General features: G+C 43.7%; 1 protein-coding gene across 5 annotated transcripts in view; it reads left to right on the forward strand.

Moving 5' to 3' along the window:
- samd11 (sterile alpha motif domain containing 11) overlaps nucleotides 1-23,672 on the forward strand; it is a 49,520-nt gene that overhangs the window by 3,625 nt on the left and 22,223 nt on the right. For 4 of the 5 annotated variants that reach the window (XM_046397739.1, XM_046397740.1, XM_046397744.1 and 1 more), the window contains exons 3-4: nucleotides 9,823-9,998; nucleotides 17,970-18,079. In XM_046397739.1, the coding sequence (XP_046253695.1) occupies nucleotides 9,823-9,998; nucleotides 17,970-18,079 (286 nt within the window). Of the gene's footprint in view, nucleotides 1-7,688; nucleotides 8,561-9,822; nucleotides 9,999-17,969; nucleotides 18,080-23,672 lie in introns of those variants that run through there. The other variant, XM_046397741.1, reaches the window with a different exon arrangement.

Below are 23,672 nucleotides of genomic sequence, written 5' to 3' on the forward strand. Positions count from 1 at the left end.
TTGGTCGGGCTCTTCTGTCCCATTGAATCAGTCTCCTCACCTGGCTGTTGAACTTTTGTTTGCCTTGTGCTTCCCTCAGGGCTCGGCCAGTGGGCATGATGCCAAACCTTGAGGCCTTGCAGGTGTGTCATGATTACAGCATCGCTACTCTGTGTGTGTGTGTGTGTGTGTGTGTGTGTCAGCTTTGTGCAAGCACACTGCCGGCTCACCGTCGCCAAATCTGTTCACACAGGTGCTGCGGGTTGTGTGTGTGTGTGTGTTTTTATCACCACGAAGCGCATCTGTCGTCGCTCCCAAGCACTAATCTTGAGGGAAGGGTGTAAGAGGCTTAGCGAGCTACTGAGCGTGGCTACTGCTGATTATTGTGTGCGAGGCACGCAAGGCAAAGGCGGTTTAGATAAGCCGGAGGTGTTTGAGTGATACAGGTAAACTGGTGACATTTTTCACAGCCAAGAATGAAGACCTGTACCCTAACACATAGGGTTCAGCCAAAGCAAATTACATGAGGGAGGCAGGGGGCACAAAAAACAGGAGACATGCTTCTATCTGTCTTATGAATTATTATTATTTTTTATTTTTTTTACAGGAGGATTTGAGAATCTGAGGGTGTTTGCTTATGTTTAGGCTTATTACAGATATCAGAGTGATTGACTTTTGGCCTGCTAGGGCTTGTGCTGCTCCACTACCATTAAAGCTGTGACGGAGTAAAACTGAGGTTACTGACGTAAGCAGGGATATGGGAGCCTTAAGGTTGTTGTTGTTGTAGCCTACCCTCCCTCTCTGTCTCTCCCTTTCCTTTCTGGTGGTGACGCCTGGAGTCTAACTCACCAAGTGAATACCACCGTGACACTTTTTGTGCGCACACACATGCACACACACTAAGCATGTTGGCAGTTCCATGCGAGGCGGTGAGGGTTAGGCGGAGGAGGAGAAGCAACAGGACTTGTATGGCCTGTACTGGCGTCTCCCTCTCTCCCCACTGACTCCCCTCAGGGCATGGCAGCCAACACTCACTGATGAGCGCTTTCTCTCTTCTTCTCTCCCTCTCTCTCTGAGACACACACACACACACACACACACACACATGCACGCTCACACTATATGCCTGCATACTGACACAAATTACCTCATGCAGTCATTTATTTTGAAAATTTGACGGCTGAACTTTGAGTGATCTTGTTTTGCTATGGGCATGAGGCAGATGATCATAAAAAAAAAAAAAAAGTGCAGCAGCTGGTGGGAAGACTTTTCACCTGCCTGCTCAGAACTCTGAGAAGTTAATTTGCTGTGTCAGCTCGGGCACAAGCTGTTTATAACGACGCGACACGAACTGAACTGTCATTATTGTTTTGAGTTTAAATGTGCTGATGACATTATTTATCTACACTCTGAAACAAAGTTGATGTTGATGCGCTCCTGATGGGCACCTGTCGAGGTGTGCTGGCTTTCTGTTTGGCCTGTTCGTATGTTATAATCAGGAGCTTACAGGATTCCTCTCTTTTGGCAGCTCTAATTGCTCTTAAAGTTGCCCCCTGAAGTTGTTAGATGTTTCTGTGTGTCATTCTTTTGCGTGCATGCAGGCATTGTAATACTCAGGATTGTGTATGCATGTTCAAGTTTGCTCTGTATGTTTGTGTTAAGGTCAGCATGTTTGTTTGTATCTGCGTCTTCATGCATGTTTGTAATTATTTGTACGCCTGCGATGGTTGGCCTGCTTGCTGTGTGTGTGTGTGTGTGCGTGCGTGCGTGTGTGTGTGTGTGTGTGTGTGTGTGTGTGTGTGTGGCTCCTCCCGGGAGAGCTGGGCTTCCTCTGCTCTGTTATTTCAGCGGAACTGGCGGAGGCCGGGAGGAAATTACACTCCCCTCCTCCGGCTCGTAAAGACCTCCTCCAATCAAGGGCTCCTCTTGCAAAGTGGAATTAAACACACACACACACACACACACATACACATCTATACACAAAGAGACATACACACTTTTGCCTATAACTTATGGTCTATCTCATTACGTTTTAATAAAGCCATTTCCAATAGGGTTAATGGAGAAAAGATAATTACAATTGAAGTGCACCATATTGAGTGAAATAATAGAAGTCGAGCTGTTATGAGGTGTCGTCGCCTTTGTGGATCAACTGCCTACTGTACACTGCTTATGTTTTATGTGTTGTGTTTGTGTGCACGCTTGTTGCTAAAAGTAAGATATTTCACTGTTTATCTAAAACTTTGTCAGTACTCTGAAACAGTAAACGTCACTGGGAATGTCAGAATTTTGAATTACACCCAGCATCTTTTTCTGCATCATATTAGGTAAGAAATGTTTTCAGACCGGACAACATACATGGCAATAGGCCCATATATCAGTCGGGCTCTACTTTAATAATCACTTGATTCCCTGTGGGTCACACTTACAGAGATCAATATGAACTGGAACATGCGTCACACACGCGACGGTCGCACACACACATGCAAAAACTACAACACAATAATGCCTCTTACTGTCTTTCTATCTGTGAATCATTCAGTGGAAGTAAACAGTCTTATTGAGCAATTAGCATTTAGCTTCCACTTCAGCAAGATGGTAGACATTGTGAGAGAGCTGAATTTGGACGTGGTAGCTTGTATGTATGTGCATGCTGTGTGTTAGTTAGTGTTCTGCATATGTACACACTGTATGACTGGACGTATGTGTGTTGGGGTGTAGACCCTGGATGGAGCTTCTGTCTATCAGCCCTTCATTGTGACAAAGCCAATATTTATAAAAACACTCGGCTCCGCTTTTGATTATTATAGCTTGTCAGTGATGTAGTTGGAAGGAAGTGCGTAAGCTCGGAATCTGTCGCCCAAAATAGTCTGCATACATGTATATACTAAACTTTATTTTTAAACCAGTTTGAGCTAAAACAATGTTGTTTTGATGTTTATTTTGGTGGTTTGTTTATTACTAACAATATGCCAAAAAAAAAACACAAAGAAACTGTAAGCTACATTTTAGATTTTGACAGCGTAAATGGGGGTCATCTGACTGTATCTTGCTTCTCCCACCGCGACATAACTGATGCTCTTTGTTCCTTAACCTTTATTTCATATATTAAGTGTTGCTCCATGAGTTGTGCATCACTTCAACCTCAGCGAGGTGGGTGTTCACACCATGAAGCGTGTAGTTTTAGTAGTGTTAAATAGTGTAATGTGTGGTGTTTGTAGTGTTTGTTCCGGTGTGTTTAATAGAAGTATTCTGTGTTGAAATTGACACTCAGATTCCATTAATTGTCAAAATCGAATTATACTCTTGCTTGGCCCAGCACCACACAATGCATCAGCTGAATACTAACCACAGCTTCATGCTCACCTCCACTCCCCCTGTGTTTGTCTGGGGAGAGACAGGCTCGTTACCTGTTCGTAAAGCTCTCCTGCAGCAGCCTCGGTGGACCAATCCAAACACAGAGAGCGAGAGAATAATGGAGGAGGATGGAGAGAAAGAAACTAGAGGGAAAGGAGGGAGCAAGAGGCACGCTGGCACGCTTGACTGCACCGCCACTGACCTCCCAGCGCCGCCCAAGAAGCCCCCCCGCACCCCCCCCTCCACCTCGCCGCCTCTCGCCCTCTGTGTACCCCCCATCCCCCCTACTGCTCTCCTCATCCCCCACCCCTTGCCCTGTGCCGCTCCACTGGGCTGCAACCGCCCGCTCGGCTCAGCGCGTGGGGGCCGAGGGTGCAGGAGAGCATGAGGGTGTGTGTGCGTGTGTGTGGGGGGGCATGCTTGGTCGCATGCCCGCCCTACAGTGCTTTCTCACTTTTTTTCTCTTTCTCTCACACGGCCTTGTACAACCAAGTGTTGCCTGAAGTCTGTATGTGTGCATGAACCACACGTGCATGCGCGCACACACACACACACACACACACACACACACACACACACACACACACACACACACACACACACAGTTATCCAGAATCTGATTTGTTTTTCCAAGTATGAAGTACATTTGCACTTATAAGGAGTTATACTTGATCAGGTTGGTTCTTGATCTCCTGGTAAATTTATAGCTGCATTTCTGAAGTCATGAACGTTTCCTGACTCTAAATAACTTTGTTTAAAAAAAATGTATCTTCAAACTCAGAACTGACTGACTGAAATTGTAAAGCTAGCATCTGGCAATGGTTATTATATCATGAATCGACATTTGGTACTACTGTGCACTTCTCACATCTAACTGGCACTCATTTTCTCTTCTCTTATTTTTCTGAGGTGCCCAGTGTCACTGCCACCCTTCCTCTGACTCACGCTGACACTCACTGTGAATGAGAGACTGACTTAAATAAAACTGCTTGCACTTTTCACAAACACTAATAATGCTGTTTATCAGTAAGTGCAGCTACACGGCATTCTGTATGCATATGCAATAAATAAGAGCCTCAGCTTCTGATGGCCACATTGTTTCCCCTCAGGTGCCTACATATCTTTGTGTCACTGATAGCCAGCATTAACTAAAAGATTTTAAGGTCTGTAAAATGACATCAGCATGTTCTCTGCTGCATATCAGCTGTTGCGGTAACTGCACTGAAACTACCTTAACTGTGTGTTCACAGTAATGCAGGCCTACCTAGCTAGGCTAGTAGGCTAGCTACTGAAACAAGTCTTTACCGACATCGCAGCAGTAAATACGCTAAACGTTGACAAGAAAACTTACCATGTCTTGTCTGCATTTGTACCGTCAAGGCAGAAGCAGGCTGAGGATGAGCATAAAGAGAAGAGTGGAAGCAGACCTGGAATGTGAAAATTAAATTTCAAAATAAAGGTCTCTGACCATCTCTCAATGTGAAGAAATCATTGTGATACCACTGTTAGTGATAATAATGACTTTTTTTCAGTTAAGTTGTGATTGTATTTGCTGATGACTGTTTTTGATGGTGAAGCGTGACTGCCTATCATAGCATAGCATCTTTTTACTTTTTTTTATAACGATTTTTTTTTTAACTACGAACCAGAACAAGAGCAAAAGCCCCTCACAAGTGTTAAAGTAAACCATCTCCTTAGGTGTCACAGGAAATCTGTACTCTGTCATCGCAAACACGATACATTCAGGAGTATCAATTTGTTATATTATTACAATTTATTATATTGCTGTTTCTTATTACACACACACACACAAATCCTTAAATGATAAACAGCCATATATTAGATAATGGATGTAAATATGTACATATACATGTGATTTACACAATAATTGCGAAAATGGGGTTAAAAATGACTGTATTGTATAAGTGGCCTTGCAGAGCGTCACCAGTGTTTGTGTGTTTTTGGTGAGTGCTTGTTTGTGTTGTAGGAATGCATTTATTCCTGTGCCTCTGTCAGTACAAGTGCCTATATGAGCATTATGTTCTAATGCTGGAAAAGTTCAGCATGTTTCTAATTACCTATCTGCAGTTTAGTCACAGCAGCTCTTGGTCTATGCGGTTCTTGCAGATACTGCAGCAAGTATGTTCATGTGCACACTACTACTGATTTGATTATAACCAGATCAGGCAAATACAAGTCTTGTCAGGACTCTTTGTATGTGTGGCCTGTACAGGATGGTGCGTCATGGAGTACAGATGATGCAAATGGATGTTTTTGTTTTTTGCTTCTTCTTCTTCTTTTTTTCAATAACAGCAGGATGGGTAGTGGTAGAGGAGAAGAAAACACCAAACTCAGTCTGGGATGACAACAAAGCAGGTTTCATGTCACAACTAAGAGAAGTAATAAAGATTGTATTAAAGATGCTCTGTGAATTCATCAAAGCAAACTCAAAATCACAGACACCAACTCACACCCTCCATTTTGTTCTTGTTTTGTGACAATAATAAGAGATATTCTACAAGCGACTACTAACCCTTACGTGACTATCAAACAGATCATATAAATTTTATTACTGGGTTGTCGTGAGTATCTGGTTACCATGAACCATGTAAACACTTTAATTAAACTATTACTGTAAACGGATTATTCGCAGACGTCGAGTTATACCGGTCATGTTTGCACACTGACAGATCTCAATTTCATGAAAGCTGACAAATTTGTAGCTAATCAGTTTTCACAGGTGCACCTGTGAAAATGTCAGGACGGGTGAGTCACAGATGAGGAGGGCAAGACTAAACAAAGTAAGAATTTGTCATTTGTATTTTGTGTACTCACAAACACACAGCAAACAAATTGTTTGTTAAAGCCTTGCTTCAGAGCTCTTATGTGAGCACAGTAATGACCACTTCAACCCCCCACCACCAACACTCGTTTTTCCCTCTCTCCTTTTCTGTCGTCTACTCATTCCCCCTCCCCCTTTCCCCCAGTGCTCGCGCCAAGTCGGCCCGCCATCCCGCCTCCACACGCATACACATATACAGACACACACACACACACACATGCTGCGAGGTAACGGCAGACAGGCGCGTGACTCATTAGGCATTCGTCCCCCAGGGAGATTGCTGGGGGGGCGCGTGCGAGGGAGAGAGAGCGCCGCAGCTGCAGGAATGTCACGGGCGGCTACCGCTGTGTTTGCGTGTGTGTATGTGTATATGTGTGTGTGTGTGTGTGAGTGTGTGTGCTTGTTGGAGCCAGCGGCAGGGCGCTGCACCTTTCAGGAAATAACGCAAGGAGAAAGGAAAAAAACACACTTATTAGTCCTCTTTTCCACCAAGAGCTCATTTAAAAGTCTGAAATAAATTTAGAGAGAAAACATTAGATTGTCTCATAATTTCTGGCCGACGTGTAGCTGTGATATTAATCTGTATTGTTTTTCACTGCTAGAGCATTTTGCTGTTTTTAAACCAAACCCTTGATTCATGACTTCAATTTAAAACTTTAAGTAATATGGGACATTCAAATGCTTTCTCGTCAAATGTTTTACATTAATGGAAGTAAAATTAATCTACTGGCAAAAGTCAGTATGTTTAAGTCTAATATGTTCTAAAACTATAATCAGCACTTGCACCTCTGTTTGCCCTTCATGTTTTATGTCACTGTGTCATTTGTCTGAATTAGTCTCTATTTTCAGTTCAAGCTCAGTGTCTGATGTTATTCTCAGACCATACTGTCTCCATTGGAGAATTTATATATTTTATAAATTTAAATGAATGAGAGTATATTATGTATTTCTGAATGTTTGTACTGATATGAGCACTCTGTTTGTGTCTAGGCTGTGTAATAAGTTGCTCACTGTGTCCTTATGCATGTGCATCTGTATGTATTTGTATCTTTTCTTGCGTGTAAATGTGAAGCCCAGATATATTTCTTGGCTGCCTGACTGTCAGACCGAAAGCGTGGGAGGTGATATTCATAGAGGTGCTTTTAGTGGGACTTTTATGAGAGACTTTTTTCCATGGCTGAAAGGAGGTTGACCACACACAGTAAGGTTGCCTCAGCTCTGTGCACATGCGTGTGTGTTTGTGCACACACGTACGAGTCTGAGCGCTCTGGCGCCCTTCCTTTGAGCGCTCCTACGTGGGCTGCCAGGGGTGTGTTTTGCTTCGTGTTTTGTTTCGGAGAGCCCTCCCCCGTGCTGCGGAAGTGTTGCCGGAAGCAGTGGGAGCTCACCCCCAGTTCTGCGTCAGTGCCACTAAAGAAAGGATCGGGGCTTTCCGGGAGGAGAGGAGAGGAGAGGAAAGGGGGGGGCTGTCAGCCTGGGTATGTCACGGCCATGTGGGTGGTTGTCTACATACACACACACACACACACACACATGCACACAGAGCAACAGCCACAGTCACGACTGGTCTTAGACAAACTATTCCTGTATTGCTGGCGCGCTCCAAGTAAAATCCCCTGCTTTGGAGGGGAATTCTAAGGAACAGGAACAGGTGTGTGTGTGTGTGTGTGTGTGTGTGTGTTTGGTGTGTGTATGTGTGAGTGTGCATGTGTATGTGGGTGTAGGTGGTGAGATGTAGTGCGCATGTGCAATTGTGTGTTTTCCCTGACAATGTGAAGACAGCAGTAAAAAGACTCGGAGGTGCAGAAATTGTACTTAACAGATGTGTTTGTGACAGATGTTAACTGTGGGTTGCGTCTGTGGAAAAGTGTTGATTTGACTTGATGTTTCACTCCTATTTCTGCCCCGTTGGCGCTCCAGCACTAACTTCCTACAGCCGAGGCCTTGTGTGGAAGTAGCAGAAGTATCAGAAAGTGATCCACTGTCCTCAAACACTGGAGCAGAACTTGTAGAAAGCTCAGTAAAGAAGAAAGGAGGAAAAAACCTCTTTTCTGGCAAGGCACATTAAAAAAAGAGGAGAGAAATGTGCAGAACTCTGTGGCCTGCTCATCCTGGGGGATGTTTTCATCTCTCTCTGTCTCCCCCTCCACAACTCTTTTTAATGTCTGCCATTTGAGAGACTCCAGAGGGGCTGCACCTGTTTGCCTCTTGGCTAGGAGCCCCCAAATCCCTCCTCCTGCCCCCGCCTGCCACTCATGCTGCTGCGCCTCCTGGGATAGAAGGAGCGAGGGAAGGAGGGAGCGGGGAGGAGTGGTGGAGAACGGGGTTGCGTGTGGTGGAAGGGATAGCTGGAGGGCTCGAAGGCGTCCGGGAATAAGAGATGTAGGCGCGCGCACACACACACACACACACACACACACACACACACACAGAGAGAGAGAGAGAGAGAGAGAGAGAGAGAGAGAGAGAGAGAGAGAGAGAGAGGAGAATATGGTTTCAAATCCAAGTCCACTCCACACTGGACAGACCTTACTTCTGTGGAGCTTTCTCTCTCTCATGTTTTGACTCCCCGCATTCTCTTTTATTTCTATATGTTCTCTCACCTTTTCTCATCTCTCTGCCGTACAAACCCACATCCGTTCTCCCTGTCTTCCCTGTTAACTTTTCTCCTCCGCCTACTCTTCCCTTGCTCTTCTCCAATTTCCTCCCCCGGCTCAGTCTTTTCTACTCTCCCCATATCTTTCTCCCCCTCTCATCTCTCCTCCTCTGCTCCTTTCTTTCCTCCTCTGTCTCCCCCTCCTCCCTTTTCTGTGATAGGACCATGTTAATCTGCAGTGACCTCTTCAGGTCACATTAAAGGTCGCCCAGCTTCACTTCCTAACGCCCCCAGGGCCACAGTCTCCTCTTTATCCCCTCTTTTCTCCGCTTACTTCTGGCAGCTTTGGAGCAAAATAAACACTCAGTTCACCAACCAACCTTCCTCCCCATCACTTTGGTTTTAGAGGAGAATAGTATAGCTAACATGACTTCAGTGTTGTGTGCTGGGGAAGATTCAGTTCAGTTCATCACTGCAGACATACGTAGTTGATCGGGTAGGGTGTATCAGTGATTTTTTCAGAATTACCTTTATAACTAAGAGCACACATGACTTTATGATATCCGTCTGATCTACTCAGTACAGTACATTTACTTTATATTAGATATATCTTTTGGTCAGGCTTTTGAACATGTTTGTTTCCTTATACCATACTGGCAGCTGAATCTTTGAACTTTGTATCACTTTTAGCTATTTAGACTTATCTGCTCGCTTGCTAGCTAGATTTCATGTGTATTTGATCAAGTAGTGTTGTTATGTTTGACTTGACATGTGTGTGCGTGTGTCCATATACACACATGTTTCACAATAATTTCAAATTAGCTTAGCACAAAATAGTTAAATAGTAATAGTACTGCAAAATAAAACTAAGATCTTGATTCATCCTTTATGCAGAGAGAACTCAGCATTCTTTAGCTTAAAAGTGAAGGCACATGCAGATGAAATGCTACAAATATAATTAAAACACAAGTACGCTCAATAGTCTGACAATGTACATATGAATCCTGTTGCTCAAGTGTCTCCTCTTTCTTTGTGCCCTCTTTTGCAGAATCGCGGGCGCTTGGCTGAGAAACGCACCATTCCCCTGCCTCCCAACCGGGTCCCCAAGAAGGAGCTGGCCTCCATCTTCAGCAGTGACGACAGCGAAGGCAGCGAGCGGGCCAGTGGAGAACATGCCCACATCAAACAGGAAGAAGAGTTGCATTACAGTATCATGAAAAAGAGGTGAGGCACCTATGACTTGTGTCTCCACAACAGACGTATTTGATATTGGGTTTCCATCCTATACCAGATACCATCTCAACTATTCAGCTATTTTCACTTTTTACATTTCCTTTGCCTTTCCTGTTCTTTTTCATAGACATATTCATTATTGCGTAGTCTTTTACTGTGTTTGAAAAAGCATATGATGTGTAGTGAAATAATAAGAAATGTCATGATAGTCTCTGAGGTGTCACTTTTGTTAAAAATAATTAACAGTAAGAGTAAGAAATTCTCTGTTTTGTTTTCTTCTCTTCAGGGGAACTTTTTCAAAAATGGCACCTCAGACGTATGTGTAGTATTTTCTTGAAAAGTGATTTCAGCATTGTTTTGAGGTGTTAAAAGCACATTTTGAGACTAAGAGACAAAGAACTGTGTTTCACAAATATGCTCATGGCTTTTGCCTTGGAATGTCTAATGGAAAGACATGTGCTCAGCTTTGAAAGTGATAATTGGCTCGTTGGTTTGCATTTTGTTGCTCCTGCCAAGTCTCATTGTATGTGTCCTGACTTGATATTGGAAGACTGAGTCACCTGAGTCACCGCTGTCGGCTCCATCTCATCCTGCGCTGGGCTTGGGAGTGGTTTGATCGTGGAGTGTTTCACACAAAACATTTCCATTCACACGGTCGCTATGTCATCATGTCATGTTATTAGATTTTGTCAACTTAAGTGCAAAAGAACCTTTTAAAGTGATTATGAAATGATGGGAGATCTGGCCAAAAAATAATATCACAATATATTTAATTGCAGTCATGATCCATGATCTAATTTGCCATCTTTTTTTAGACTAAAGCCAGACTTGATGTAACCAGTGATTTTCCCCATTTGCACCATTAAAGCATTCAATCACATTAAAGATGTGCACACTCAGGTGGATCCTCGTCCTTCAATCAAACCAACCTGCAAAATATTTAACAGGAATATTTTGTTTCAGCATGGCCATATTTTTCAGGATTAGAAGGCATCAAACCATAAAATAGAAATACGACCAGTAATATGCATGAGGGTTGCAGCATAAATGTTTTCAGGAATATCAGTGGTCTGTTTGTGAAACTAAACACACCGCATTTTGGTGTGTAAATAGCTGTTTTTTCTAATTGTCAGAGCTGGAATTTTCCTCAATAATGGATGCTCAGGAGTTGTACACGCATTAGATTGGATTTGTCATAAAAAATGTCGACTGCATTTACTAAAAGCCTGTTTGGATCCAAATGAATAATTATATTCATGTCTTCATATGTGCAAACACATGCATGCAGGGTTACAGTGAAGTCACCTCACTGAGATGAATCAAATGGGTTGTGTGGACCACGCTGCCTCTCTCTGATGGCGTACACTCTATTCATTAAACAATCCAAATTTGTTTTTATTTTTACACTCAGTGGTTTCGTCCATGTGAAATGACAGAATTAAAGCTATTTTCAGTCTAGAATGAACACTCCATGGATTTGTGACTGCGTCGTATGTACATATATATATATATATATATATATATATATATATATTCATCTGATTCAGAACTCAGATAGGCTGTGGACAGATTCAATGCAGAAGTCGTTCATTGATTAACTTCAGGAAGTTCCCAGCTGCATTATAAGCAGCTTGTGCAACCTCATTACAGGAGGGGATGTTTTTCATGTCTTGAGACTTTCGTGTGACACGGCGGACAGTGCAGCAACTGTGAAGCTTTAAATGGATCCACTAACCTCATTTAAGAGGGCTTCCCCTCCCCCATACACTTGTGCCGCTGGCGTGTTAAGATGATAATGAATTTAAAGAACACTTATGACTAATATGTCAGGCTTTTACCCTTTGAAAGGCGACGGACTCGCTGGAGCCGCAGCTCCCGTCTGTCCTGGGCATCCGTCTCAGCCCTGCTTTATCCTCCAGCACGGGTCTGGACGAACGGGATAATGGGATGTCCAATCACGGAAATGTGATTTCCATTGACCGCAGCTTCGTAAGTGAGTCGTAGAAGGGTCTTAACAAATTGGATTTGGCCAGTGGATGTGAAAAATACAGGGCCTCTGTACACATGTGTGATATATCTGTGCTGTCTCATCCACACATCATCACACCCACTTAGTTGCTGCAACCTGCCTACTGTAACTGCACTTGAATCTACACGGACTCATCCAAGCAGCATGTGTCAATTATTTATGGAAGTTTTATTTTTTAATCCGAAATTAATGCCTTTTGCAGCAGAATAACTTCAGGTTACATGACATGAGGAGATAGTTGAGGCTTTCGATTTTTGTTTAGTTTTTCAGTGCATAGTTAAATATGTTGTCACTTTGTTTGGCATTAAAGAGTAGATTGTTTGATTAGTCCAAGTGGCCGACTGTTGCACATTAAGAGGATTTGTCTGTCAGTGTCAACTAGTGTAGCTTTCATTGCTCGCGAGTCTCATCCGAATGTCTTCCTAAGTTCATTATAAACTGGTCCAGCCTCTTATAACCAGATTAATGTTAATAGTCACCCGCTTTACAGACAGTTAGTTTACTTATTGTGCCATAGACCTGCACGTCCTGCTGAATAAACACAGAGCATCTGGAGAGTGAAGTGCAGCAAAGCCACAGAGCCAACTAAATAATCATTATTATAATAAGGTGCATACAGGAGTTTCTTTTGGTGTCAAAACTAAAGACTAGTGTGGACTCTTTGAACAGCACAGGGACTGAAAGGTGGAAACAGTATCTATTGGATTGCGGGTATTTCAGTCGTTTGTATCTGACTTGGATTCGTGAACACTGATTTATGGATTTCATTTGAGGGACTAAATATTTGATGGCGGTAGAGTAGAGTAGAGTTTTAGTGTCTTTCTCAGGGCAAAACAAAGCCTGCCCTTAGCGTTTGTTTCATTTGGCCTTAGATAACAAGGCTTTGATTGAAAAGTGCTGACTGAGAGTCTGTGTAATTACCCGGCAACAACCGTGGCTTTTATAAGTTACACCCGCTGACGTCTGCCTTTCAGCCTGCACCCTGTAGAAGAAGAAAAAATTTGCCATACCATTATTAACGTCCACCAAAACAAACAAAGGCAGCTTCTCAGTTTTTTCAAACTTGATCACTTATATACCCAAATGTTTCCATCTGCCAAAGGGCAAAACATATATTTACTGTATATATGTATCATTGCAGACTGAATATATTTAGAATGAAGAGGGAGGCTGTCATGAGTTCTGCAGAGACTTTCGCCGCAGACCGACAAAAGCATGAAACATCCCAAACTGTTCACTATTTGTTCTACATAGTCTGTCTGTCTGAGGTTAACAATGGGTCTCTTCATAAAAGGCCTTCTTGTCCTGTGCTCATCCTGTCGGCAGGGAGTAAAGCTGATTGGAATAAGCAACATACTGAATCCAACATAACCTTCTAACATCCCATGTAACTGGTTTTGAATCCTGATTTTATCTCAAAGTTGTAATATAAGTTGTTGTTGGTTTTGTTAAAGTTCCATGATTGTGTTTTTTACCCAAGTGAAGTGTTTTTTGCTTCGGTGCTCACTTACTGTATTTGTGTGTTCTCAGTTTCCCAGTACAGCCCGCCTCTCTGTATGAAAACAGATCTCTTCATGGCATTGGCTCATGTTTGTTAATAAGGCTGCTATATTCAGCCTACGTCATACCCACAGAGAGAGAAGGACACTGATGCTGACTTAGCCACAGTATGTCTGTTGCATTTGTCGTTTTGTCCTCTGGCTTTATTGAACAACTGTGTCATTGCCTTATGCCAGTAGGAGGTCACGGACTGTGTGAAATTACTGGAAATGGCTCGTCCCCAAAGCTCTAATTAGTAAGCTCCGAGGTTTTATAGCTTTCTAGAGGAGCTTTTCACTTCAAGAATTTTTGGCCTTGTTTACACGCATTTACCATGGCAACAGAGTCACAGCAATTTAGTAGCTGATTGGGCGTTGGCTAGCAGCAAGACGCTCATTGTTTTCACATAGAGCAACGTCTTGTCTATGAAGTCACGGTCAAAACACAGGATCAACAAATAGATGGTCAGCAGTGTGCCAGCAACGTAGTCTCAGATTTAGCACAGGTTTGAACTGTGAGGTTTATAATTTCAGCAAAGAGCGCGATGTTTGCCGTTCCTGTGCCACCATACAGTACACTGAAATCTACTGAGGGTAGTGAGAGACCTACTGTTAATATAATGGATGAATTTCCTTTTCAATCCACATGTTCCTTAACTGTTTCTTTCTGAATTAGAAAAAACAAGAAAGATAATAACAATTAAAACAACAGAATCAGAAAAAATAGAAAAGTAATAGCTCATAATGTTTGAGCCAAAAGAAAAATTAACAGAGTGCAAAAGAACCTAAATTCAACATGGTGGACTTACTGTATGCTCCATTTCCCTTGTACTTTTCTTTCCCCCCTTGGCTGCCTTATCGACCTCATGTTGGCCTGTACAGCAGAGGAACAACAAGGAGAAGTGAAGCCAGGCTACCCTTACTTATTTATACATCTATTTCTGTATTTATTCATTACCCCCTCTGCTTGCTGGGTTCCCAGTTGTGCATTGCCTTTCGATCCGGATGTGAACAGCCTGACAATTGTGTTACTGTTTGCACATAGGAATCAGACAAAATATAAAATGTATTCAGAAGAGATTTCAAATTCTTGCCTCATGCTTTAGGTATTCTCAAGTATACGTAATTCCTAAATTAAAGATTTGCATTATATATTTTTTTCTTGTCGTGTGGAGCATCGGACAGACTTATCTCTTTTTCTCAGTTTGGCCAGTCCAAACCTGACTTTGCAGTGATTGTTGAATATTACATATTGCCTGCTAGTATTTGAATGTTACTGTGGACCACCTGTGCAGGTTGGCGTAGGTTGTGTGTTCGGGCTGTTGCCTTGAGAGCTGAGGAGGGCACGCACTAAATCTGCAAGCACCAGATGTTGCAGAGCTCTTGCGACCTGTCTCTCTCTCTCTTTCTCTCTCTCTCCTCCTTCACTCCTCCACCTTCACACCCCTGCTGTCTGTCTGTCAGCACTTTCCCAGTGGTGGTGTGAGACATGGCGTCAGAGTGCCTGGGCTCCCAGCTCCTGCCAGCTCATACTGTGACCTCCAGCCCTGCCACCTCAGCTCCGCGTGCCAATGCCACAGCAGGCCACTACTGGGCATTTACACTCAGTCGACTCCCTGTGCCAGGAGAAGGAGTCTTTTCATGTTGTTTGGACCATTTTGAATTGTAACGCCTACTGTAAGGGCAGAAGGGAGCACAACCATTTTTTACAAAGAGAGGAATAGAAATGTCATTTTTTTTTAAATTTTCCATTATGGAGATGCAGTATTCAGCAATACATACATTTGAAATAAAGAAGTAGAACAACAATTCAGAACATACTATAATATTGAGTTGCAAGAACTGTGATAAGTGATTAATACTGAAAATGTCAGATTTCACCAGATATTTCCTAACCTAAATCAGGGCAACTTGAATTAGTGTTATTGTCTCAGTAATTCTGGATATCAGCAGTATCCATGACAGACTTTGAGTATTAACACATATTAGTTATCCCTGCGTCTGGGTCAGTGGGTCTGTCCTGTGGCTTGGGATGACTATTGACCAGATCGGGGGATGAGCCGAGGATGAGATGATTGTCTCCGGCGTGCACCTGGGTGATAAGAAGGCAGCTCATGTCCTTCTTAGCTATCAGACCCAACAGCCACAACATAACCCACCTCTCACCCCAACCCCCCATCATCTCCGCGGTCTCTGTCCTTCCCAGCTAACCCCAGCCTTAGGAGCTCCTTAGGGAGCGCTGACTCAGGTGACTGGGTTTTAAACATCATCCTCAGCCCCCCCTCTTCGTCTTCCAGGGCTTGAGTATGACCTTGCCTCCACCCGGAGAAAGAGAAGGGGGAGGGAGTTGAATGAGGGCAGAGGCGGATGGGGACAGGGCCAGGCCCTCATTAGCCCGAGCCGAGGTGGGACAGCTCAGGAAAAGTGCGCTAATTACCTCACTAACAATGTCCTTGCCGTTCATGGCTTAGAGCGGCCACTCCGCCACAGGATAATAACCCCATCACCTCTCTGAGAAGTTCAGGATGGCATTATCATGATCACTTTAAATGATGGAAAGAGGGTGGTGTTCTAACACAGCCTGTGGATGGATGGATTTGGCTGCAGTTTCTTGCAGCAGAACGTGTGACTGCAGTGTGTGTGTGATGCGTGTTTGGTTGGAGTCACTGGTTGACACAGAGACGTTATTATATGACTTAAAGCACAATTAAACAACCTTCCCTGCATCTCATTTTCCTTTTGAAGAAACCCAGCGAGCTCTCAGACACAGATAACTTCTAATTTTAGCAAGTGACACTCTAAAAAAGAAGTCTGTCATTAGTCTAAAAAGTTTGCAGTCACAGTCCAATCAAGCGTCTCCTTGCTTAGCAACCGGTGGTGACTGTTTTGTCTGAGACTGTTGTCTGACTCATTGGTTCTGTGTGACTGAAAGGTGACTGGTGAAGCCAGGAATGGCCAGCATTAGGCCCTCTCCGCTTTCCCTCATCTTTTCTGTTAGCGTGTGGAAAACAGTTTGGCGACTGACAGCCTGACATTACAGCAGGGGCCTGTAATCATGGGACTGTAAAAACCCAAATCCAGCAGCCGCAAACAGTGTGGCCTCGTCATAGTGGTGGCAGCTAAGAACCATTCACCGCTTCTGTCCCATAAACTGTGCTTGCTGTGTCATTCCAGACCCCCTTCATAGATGATTCTGCTTTCAATAAAGTTGCCTCGTTAAGCCCATAAACAAGATTCCTGGTGACACGAGAGCTAGTCGGTACCGTTAAACTGGCAAATGTCTGAATGCTGCATGTTTTCGGGCTTATTGAAATGACAATGAAATGACAGTGTGCATGAACTTTCCTGTTCCTTTAGCTGTTGGAACGCTCTTTCATGCAGCATGTATGTCACAGTTACTTAACAGCAAAAGATATTTAGACTTAGCTAAAAAAAAAAAAAACATGCAGCCTCTCCTTGCACCTTTCCTTCCACACAAGCTGTTTGCTATTATATGGTGACTAGATTCGTACTGCGCAGCTGCTACACTCCCTTCAAACTCTGAGCGCCTATTTCCCATCATTATGCCATTTAATGCGATCAGGATGGTAATCAGATTGGAAATGAAATACCTCCATGACACAGTTGTGTGGGTCCATTGGTGTGGGGAGGTTAGAAAGGAGGCTGGTGGAGCATTTGGAAGGGCAGAGTGGCTCCAACCAGATCTGGGTCTAATCTGTAAACCCTCCTCCTGCTCTTCCATTGGGTGCTGAAGGGCAGAACAGGACGGTTTTGTGGACAGTTTCGTTGTGAAGGACCTCCTGTTGAAGTGTAGGCATAGGAGAACTTTCAATTGCTACTGTCAAATAGCACAGATTCATTGCCTTGTCTTCCACATACTACATTCCTCATTAGTTATTGAGCCTGTTCAATTCTTGACTAATATTTTCTTGAATCTTAAATCATCAGTCATCTTCACGGTATTCAATTTCCATATTTCTCTAAAACGGCTGTTGTCGGCCTAAATTTAAAAAGAGCCGTAATCAGGTTCTAAGCTGCTAAACTTCTTATGAGTTGTGAATATGTTCGTTAATGCATCTTAGTGTGAAAGATGAGTAGGGATGAGACCCAAAAGTGCTGGATGCGGTAGTCTGTCAGAGTGCATTACACACCTCAGAGCAGAGAGCCGGTTGACAGGACAGCCACTTGTAGCTGCTGAGTCTGTGTGGAGGTATGCACTCTACAGAGGATAGTGCTGTGTGGAAGGAGGATTTCCATGGTAAGCAGTGTGTGAAATAGTGTGAATTTACATGCTGCTGCTTCATCACATACTGGATTGCGTTTGGGTCGCGGAATTGAGTTTGTTTGGGGCTGTTTTTAAGTTTGTTTATCCTCTCTTTCCTGTGTCTGTTACAGTCGTGACAGTCACCTCTCTACAATCATCTCCAGCCTGCACAACACCAGACAGCACGGCATGCCCGAGGGCCAGTCAGCCTCTGACCACAACACCAGTACTGGACACACAGGTAGGAGTCCCAGTGATCCTGAGTGTGTTAAATAAAAATTTGTTGGAATGTCTCTTTCTTACCATGCATCCAGGCTGATGATATATCCCCCTTTATATCTCCTGTAACGTATGTAAACGTCCCATTACCCATTTAATTCCCCCTAATTTGTGTGATTGGGGGAATTTAACATAAGCTTATTACTCATTCCTGAAGGTTGCTCTCAAGTTGATTACTTAATGTTCTACCCACATTCTCTGCCGCACTCCAGGATTTTTGTTAAACCCCTCGTTTTAAATTACCTCTGAATAAATAGCTTTGTTTGCCATTAATCCAGTTTCATGTGAGCAGAGGAACCGTGGTGCGCGTGTGCTAAGAGCTTTTTCTTACAGCTCACAGACAGACCACAGACAGCATTTAATCACTGCTATTTGTCAGTAGCTTGTTTGAGGATATTATGCAGCCATCAACGACATATGGTTGGAACATGCGTCATGATTCAGTGATAAACTTACTGTACAGGATGTTTCTGGGTTAGTCGTACCTTCTCTCATGAGGCATTTGTGTAACGTACGGTATTCCAACAAGATGTGATTTAAGACAACTGTGCCTTTCCAGCAAACCAAACAAACTGTATGTTATCAACACATTATCACATTAAATTAATTAAAATATATAATTTATTGATACCATTTTTAACTGCTGTTTGAGTCGCAATTAATGTCCTGTCTCCTGGGGACGGCTATAAAGTTTGTCTCAACTGATTTTTAGCACTTTTTTTTACAATATGTTTCAGTGTTGTTTCCAAGCTGTCATATTATTTATTCCATGTCAAAATCTTAGTCAAGCTGTCTTTTCCCGGTGCTGTCCCACATGTGAATTATAATAATAGTTATCATTTAATATGTACACTATAATAGTTAAGATTATTTTCTAATGTCTATGCGGAAAGAATGAAGAATGAATCTTGAAGAAAGAATCAGCTAAATTGAATACATTTTTTCATCAGCAAATCCAAATACTTTTTAAACAAGTACATTTACCTAAATGAGCAGGCTTTCTATTGATGAGGGAATTACGTTTGTTCTGCTGTTGCCCGGGATTTGACCCTGTCGCACAGCAAGTGCTGTTGTGAGCCCGGACCCAACGCTTCCACACCCTCTCTCTGTGTGCTCATCTCCTCTGTCTGCCAGATTAATTGTCCATACGGTGCCTGTGATATCAGCCAGGTTGGGCGGAACGTGGAGTGTATTAGCCTGCTCAACAGCTAGCCTAGCTGGCGTCTTAAACCCCGGTTTGCGTCGGATTTCCACCCAAATACTGGCCTAATCAGCTGCTAAACTTAATGGAGAAATCAGAACCCTGAGTAGTTATCTTAATGGAGGAGGACACTAAGGGATAGAGGTGAGAGGGGGTTAATGGAGGAGGAGGTTAGGACTGTGTGGCCTTAGCCAGAGGGGGGTCCAAGACCCCTAAAATCTGTTCATTTGACCATTAAAGGGAGATTTAACAGGCTGTCTAAGCGGCTCGCTCCGTGTCTGTAAACAAGTCCAATCCGATCAGCCACTGGCTCTTATTCTGTCTGCCAGTGAAATTAGATGCTCACACGTTCACAAACACACAATTACTCACAAATGACATGTAGTTATACAGATGCGTACCCACACAAAATCAACACAAGTTCAAATTTGCGTCCAAATGCATAGGTGGGTGTATGAAGCTTTAAAGCAGTGGATTATTTGACTCGGAGAAGGATGAGAAGGTAGACACAGCTCTCTGTCTATGATATTGTGTTTACTCTGTTCTGTCAGTCAACTCTCCTAACTTGACTTATCCTCCAAAAGTGTCTGTCAGTAAACTGTGGAGAGAGAGAGACAGGGAGTGAGACAGGAGAGAAGCTAAAAAGAAAAGAAAAGAAAAAAGAAGGAAAACTCTGCAACAGAGAGAGACAGCTGCGGTGATGGAAGAAACATTTGGAAATGGAGAGACGGAGGAAAGAGAGATGAATGAGTGCGGTGGTGGTATCAGGGGAGGGCGGGCAGCAGCTATGGCGGCGGATGGCTGCGTGTGTCTGTGTGTGTGTGGGTCAGGAGGAAAGGGAAGCAGGCTTGCCGGGTCGTCTCTGCGCCGGAGTGGGCCGTTAATTAAATCTGAGGGACAGACAGGAGGGCTGCCTCCCTCCTTCCCTTCTCCTCCCTCCCACCCTCGTTCTCTTGCTCCCCAGCCGCTGGCTATTCGGAGGCTCTGTGAGAGGTAGAGAGGAGGGAGGAGGAAGGAGGGAGGGGAGGGGGGCACGGGCGCCGACGCTGAGAGTCTGGCTGCCTGTGGAGACTGTAAACCGTGGCTCTGCGGTCAGACCGGAGACTCAAACAGGCAGATAAGGTGTTTTTGGACCGCCACACTCTCTCTCTCTCCTCTGCTCCATGCACTCAGACTCCCAGAGGCAGTTACAGCCTGTCGGTGTGTGTGTGCGTGTGTGTGTGTGTGTGGTTGGAGGTTGTAGCAGTGGTTTGGGGCTTGAACACATCTGTGTGTGCGTGTGTGTGTGCACCTTTCCGTGTGTGGTTTTAAATGCCTGGTTTTAGATGTTTGCTTGCGTGTGAATCTTTAGCCCAGCGTGTTTGTGCAAGACCTTTTTCTTTTCAAACTGATCGTGAGTGAGGATTGCGTTTAAAGTATTACCAGCTAGTTATTACATGATTAGCATAGAAAGGCAATTCTAGACAAAAGTAAACACTCCAGGATTTCTGATGATATTAACTCTGTCATACAGAAGCAAAAAGGGAAATGTGGGCTGTAAATATTTGAAAACATCCCACTGCTTAATAGGAATGTAATTGTGCCGCCATAACGAAATGGCTTCTCAGGGTTATTGTTCGTAAAGTTGTTCGTGGTTCTGCCGAGAGATGAAATTTACTGATGACGGTTGAGTAAACAGTGCCAATAAATACTTTTGTTGTCCATACAGAGTTCCTAAAAGAAACCAAAGTGTTTTTCATGTTTGTGCCATCGTTGGTGCTAAACAGTTGCTCGTGTTTTGTTTTGTTTATGTCATTTCATTTCATTTCCTATATTCATTTCATCTGTTTCAGTTGTACTTTGATTCATCCTTCAATTCTTCATCCTTAAATTTTCAAACTACTCTTTCCTGTTCATCAGGGATGAACAGGGCTTTTAGAGTAATGCATTGCTAAGCAACACTTCAGCAGAATCAGATTTCCCTCTTAACTTATTCTCATATTTTCAGTACTTGCACCTGTAAGTAAACTAGTGAAAAAGTTGTTACTTGGTTTATAGACAGAATTTTAACAGAATAATTTGATGCCACTGCAACTCAATCTGGAATAAGTGCAAGAAAATAGATAGATAGATAGATGGAATTTAATTGGGCTTTTAAAATTTTAATGGCCTTTAATAACCTTTGACTTGAGCGTTTGTTGTAATACAAAGATTAATATGCACACTCAGGCATGGACAGCTGCCTGTCAAAAAGCTGTTGTAAGTGGAAGAAGACATATGTGAAAAGATTAGACAAAGAAAGCAGTACATTTAGGAAAGTTGGAAGGCACCAGGTGATTAAAATCTGAAAGATTTCATCATGTAAGTTATGTTCAGGCTAGAACTACCTTTTATATAACTATCATAACAAAGGCTGTCATAACCATCCAGTGCTGATTCTAAACAAAACATCACTTCTTGTGCATCGCCAAGACAAACAAAGGACTTTACAGGAATGAATCGGCAGAAGAATGACAAAAACAAAAGCTTACATAAATAGCCTGTAGGTTTACTTTTTACTGTGTTACCAAACTAAACTGAGTTGCAAAAGGGACATATATTTATATGACAGTGCCACTGATTTTCATTTAAAGGATGGCCACGTTTTAATCAGCTGACTACACATTCCAGTCAGCTCTTCCTATGATTTCCATTCTTCTTCTTCTTCTCTCTTCTTGTTGAAGAGTCACAGAACATGACAAACAGAGGAGCAGTGTTACCATGTGCGTACATGTGCACGTGATGGCGGTGGTGCATCCTCCCCTCAGCATGAGCAGAAGCGCCTCTCTACCCATCTCTATCACCCACCCCATGTCCCTCCTCCCTCCTCCCTCCTCCCCTGCCTCTCCCAGCTGCATCGGCCTGTAAGCCAATCAATGGCAGGGCTTTCAGGGCCGGCGGAGGCCCCGGCGCACGGAGGGGGGATCAATAAGTTATTAGCACCATTCTGTCAGCTGTAATGTGGAGATTGATCGGGGGGCTGCGGCTGGCGGCCCACCCCACGTCCTCGCCTGTCACCCCCCCCCTTCTCTCCTCACCCCCACCCCCCTCCCTCCCCAGCCTGATAAAGATGACAGATTAACGGAGTAAGAGAGGAATTAAGGAGTCTGGCTGTCTGAGCTGTCACCACGCTCCATGGGATGGAGAGAGGAGAGGAAGAGGACTAAAGTTTGAGGGAGGAGAGGAAATCACAGAGTAAGAAAGATAGAGGAATGCTCCCCTGCCTGATGGTTTGCCCCGGTGGTGTCACATGAAAAAGAAGTGGTTTAGGCCCTGCTGTTTCCTCGTTCTCTCTCTGTCCCATGGTTTTCATCCCCCTTTTCTCTCAGTGGGAGGATTGGCAGATAAGGAGGAGGTTAACTACCAAGGAGGAACTGAGACAGAGGCTACACTGTTGACTGTTGACCAGGAGTGGCAAGAACAGGGGGCTATATCATAGCAGCTAATGCCATTGCACTTAGTTACTGCTCTCCTTTGATGATTAAAATCGTAGCCTTGAAGCTGAAATAAAAGTCTTGACTCCATAACCACTAATTCTTCAGCCTTATTAGCAGGCAGGTGATAGGGAAATGCCTGGGGTTGCAAACTTGACTGTCAGGCAGTTTTGGTGGGAGTAAAAGAGTTAGCGTAAACGCTAGCAAGAGCTCAGGGTTGGGCATTAAAAGGGAGCGTCGGTGCTCTAAGAAGCCCCATTTAATTGGCTTTAAAAGCTTTCCGCCCTCAAATCTCTGGCCCTCGGGCACTCGCTCAGGAGACTCAGTGTCTTGAGTGAGGTCGGCTCTGGAGACGACTCGAGTGTGTGTGTTTGATCATGAGAGGCTCTGGGTGTGGGTGTCAGCATGTGTGTGTGTGTGTGTGTGTGTTTGGAAGAAGAGGGGGGTTTAACTAATGGGGCTTCTTTCCCTCTCTCTCCCCCTCTCACCCTTTGTTAATATTTCACTAATAGGATGGATGGAAACCCTTTAAAATAAAAAAGACCAGAGAAAATGCACTGAAAATCACTGAACATGATTTGAAAATGAGAAGAAAAACCGAATGAGATATAATAAAAAGGGATCACAGAAAAAGTAGAAATTGTGAAAGACATTCTGTGTGTGTATGTTCATGCACTTGTCCATTAGCGCTTCCACCCCTCCTCCCTGTCCCTCACCGTCCCTTTAGGATGGTATAGAGGAGTGGATCTCCTTAAGACCTGAGAGGCAACATCAAACACTGGATCATTAGTGAACCTCCTCCTTTTCCTTCTCCCTCTCCCTCCCTTTTTGTTTGCTCACTCGCCCTCTCATCAACACCAGCAAAATCCTCTGAGCCCTGCCTAAACCTCTTCCTGTCTCTT

Source organism: Scatophagus argus, chromosome 8, assembly GCF_020382885.2.
Source record: "Scatophagus argus isolate fScaArg1 chromosome 8, fScaArg1.pri, whole genome shotgun sequence".
NCBI lineage: Eukaryota > Metazoa > Chordata > Actinopteri > Scatophagidae > Scatophagus > Scatophagus argus.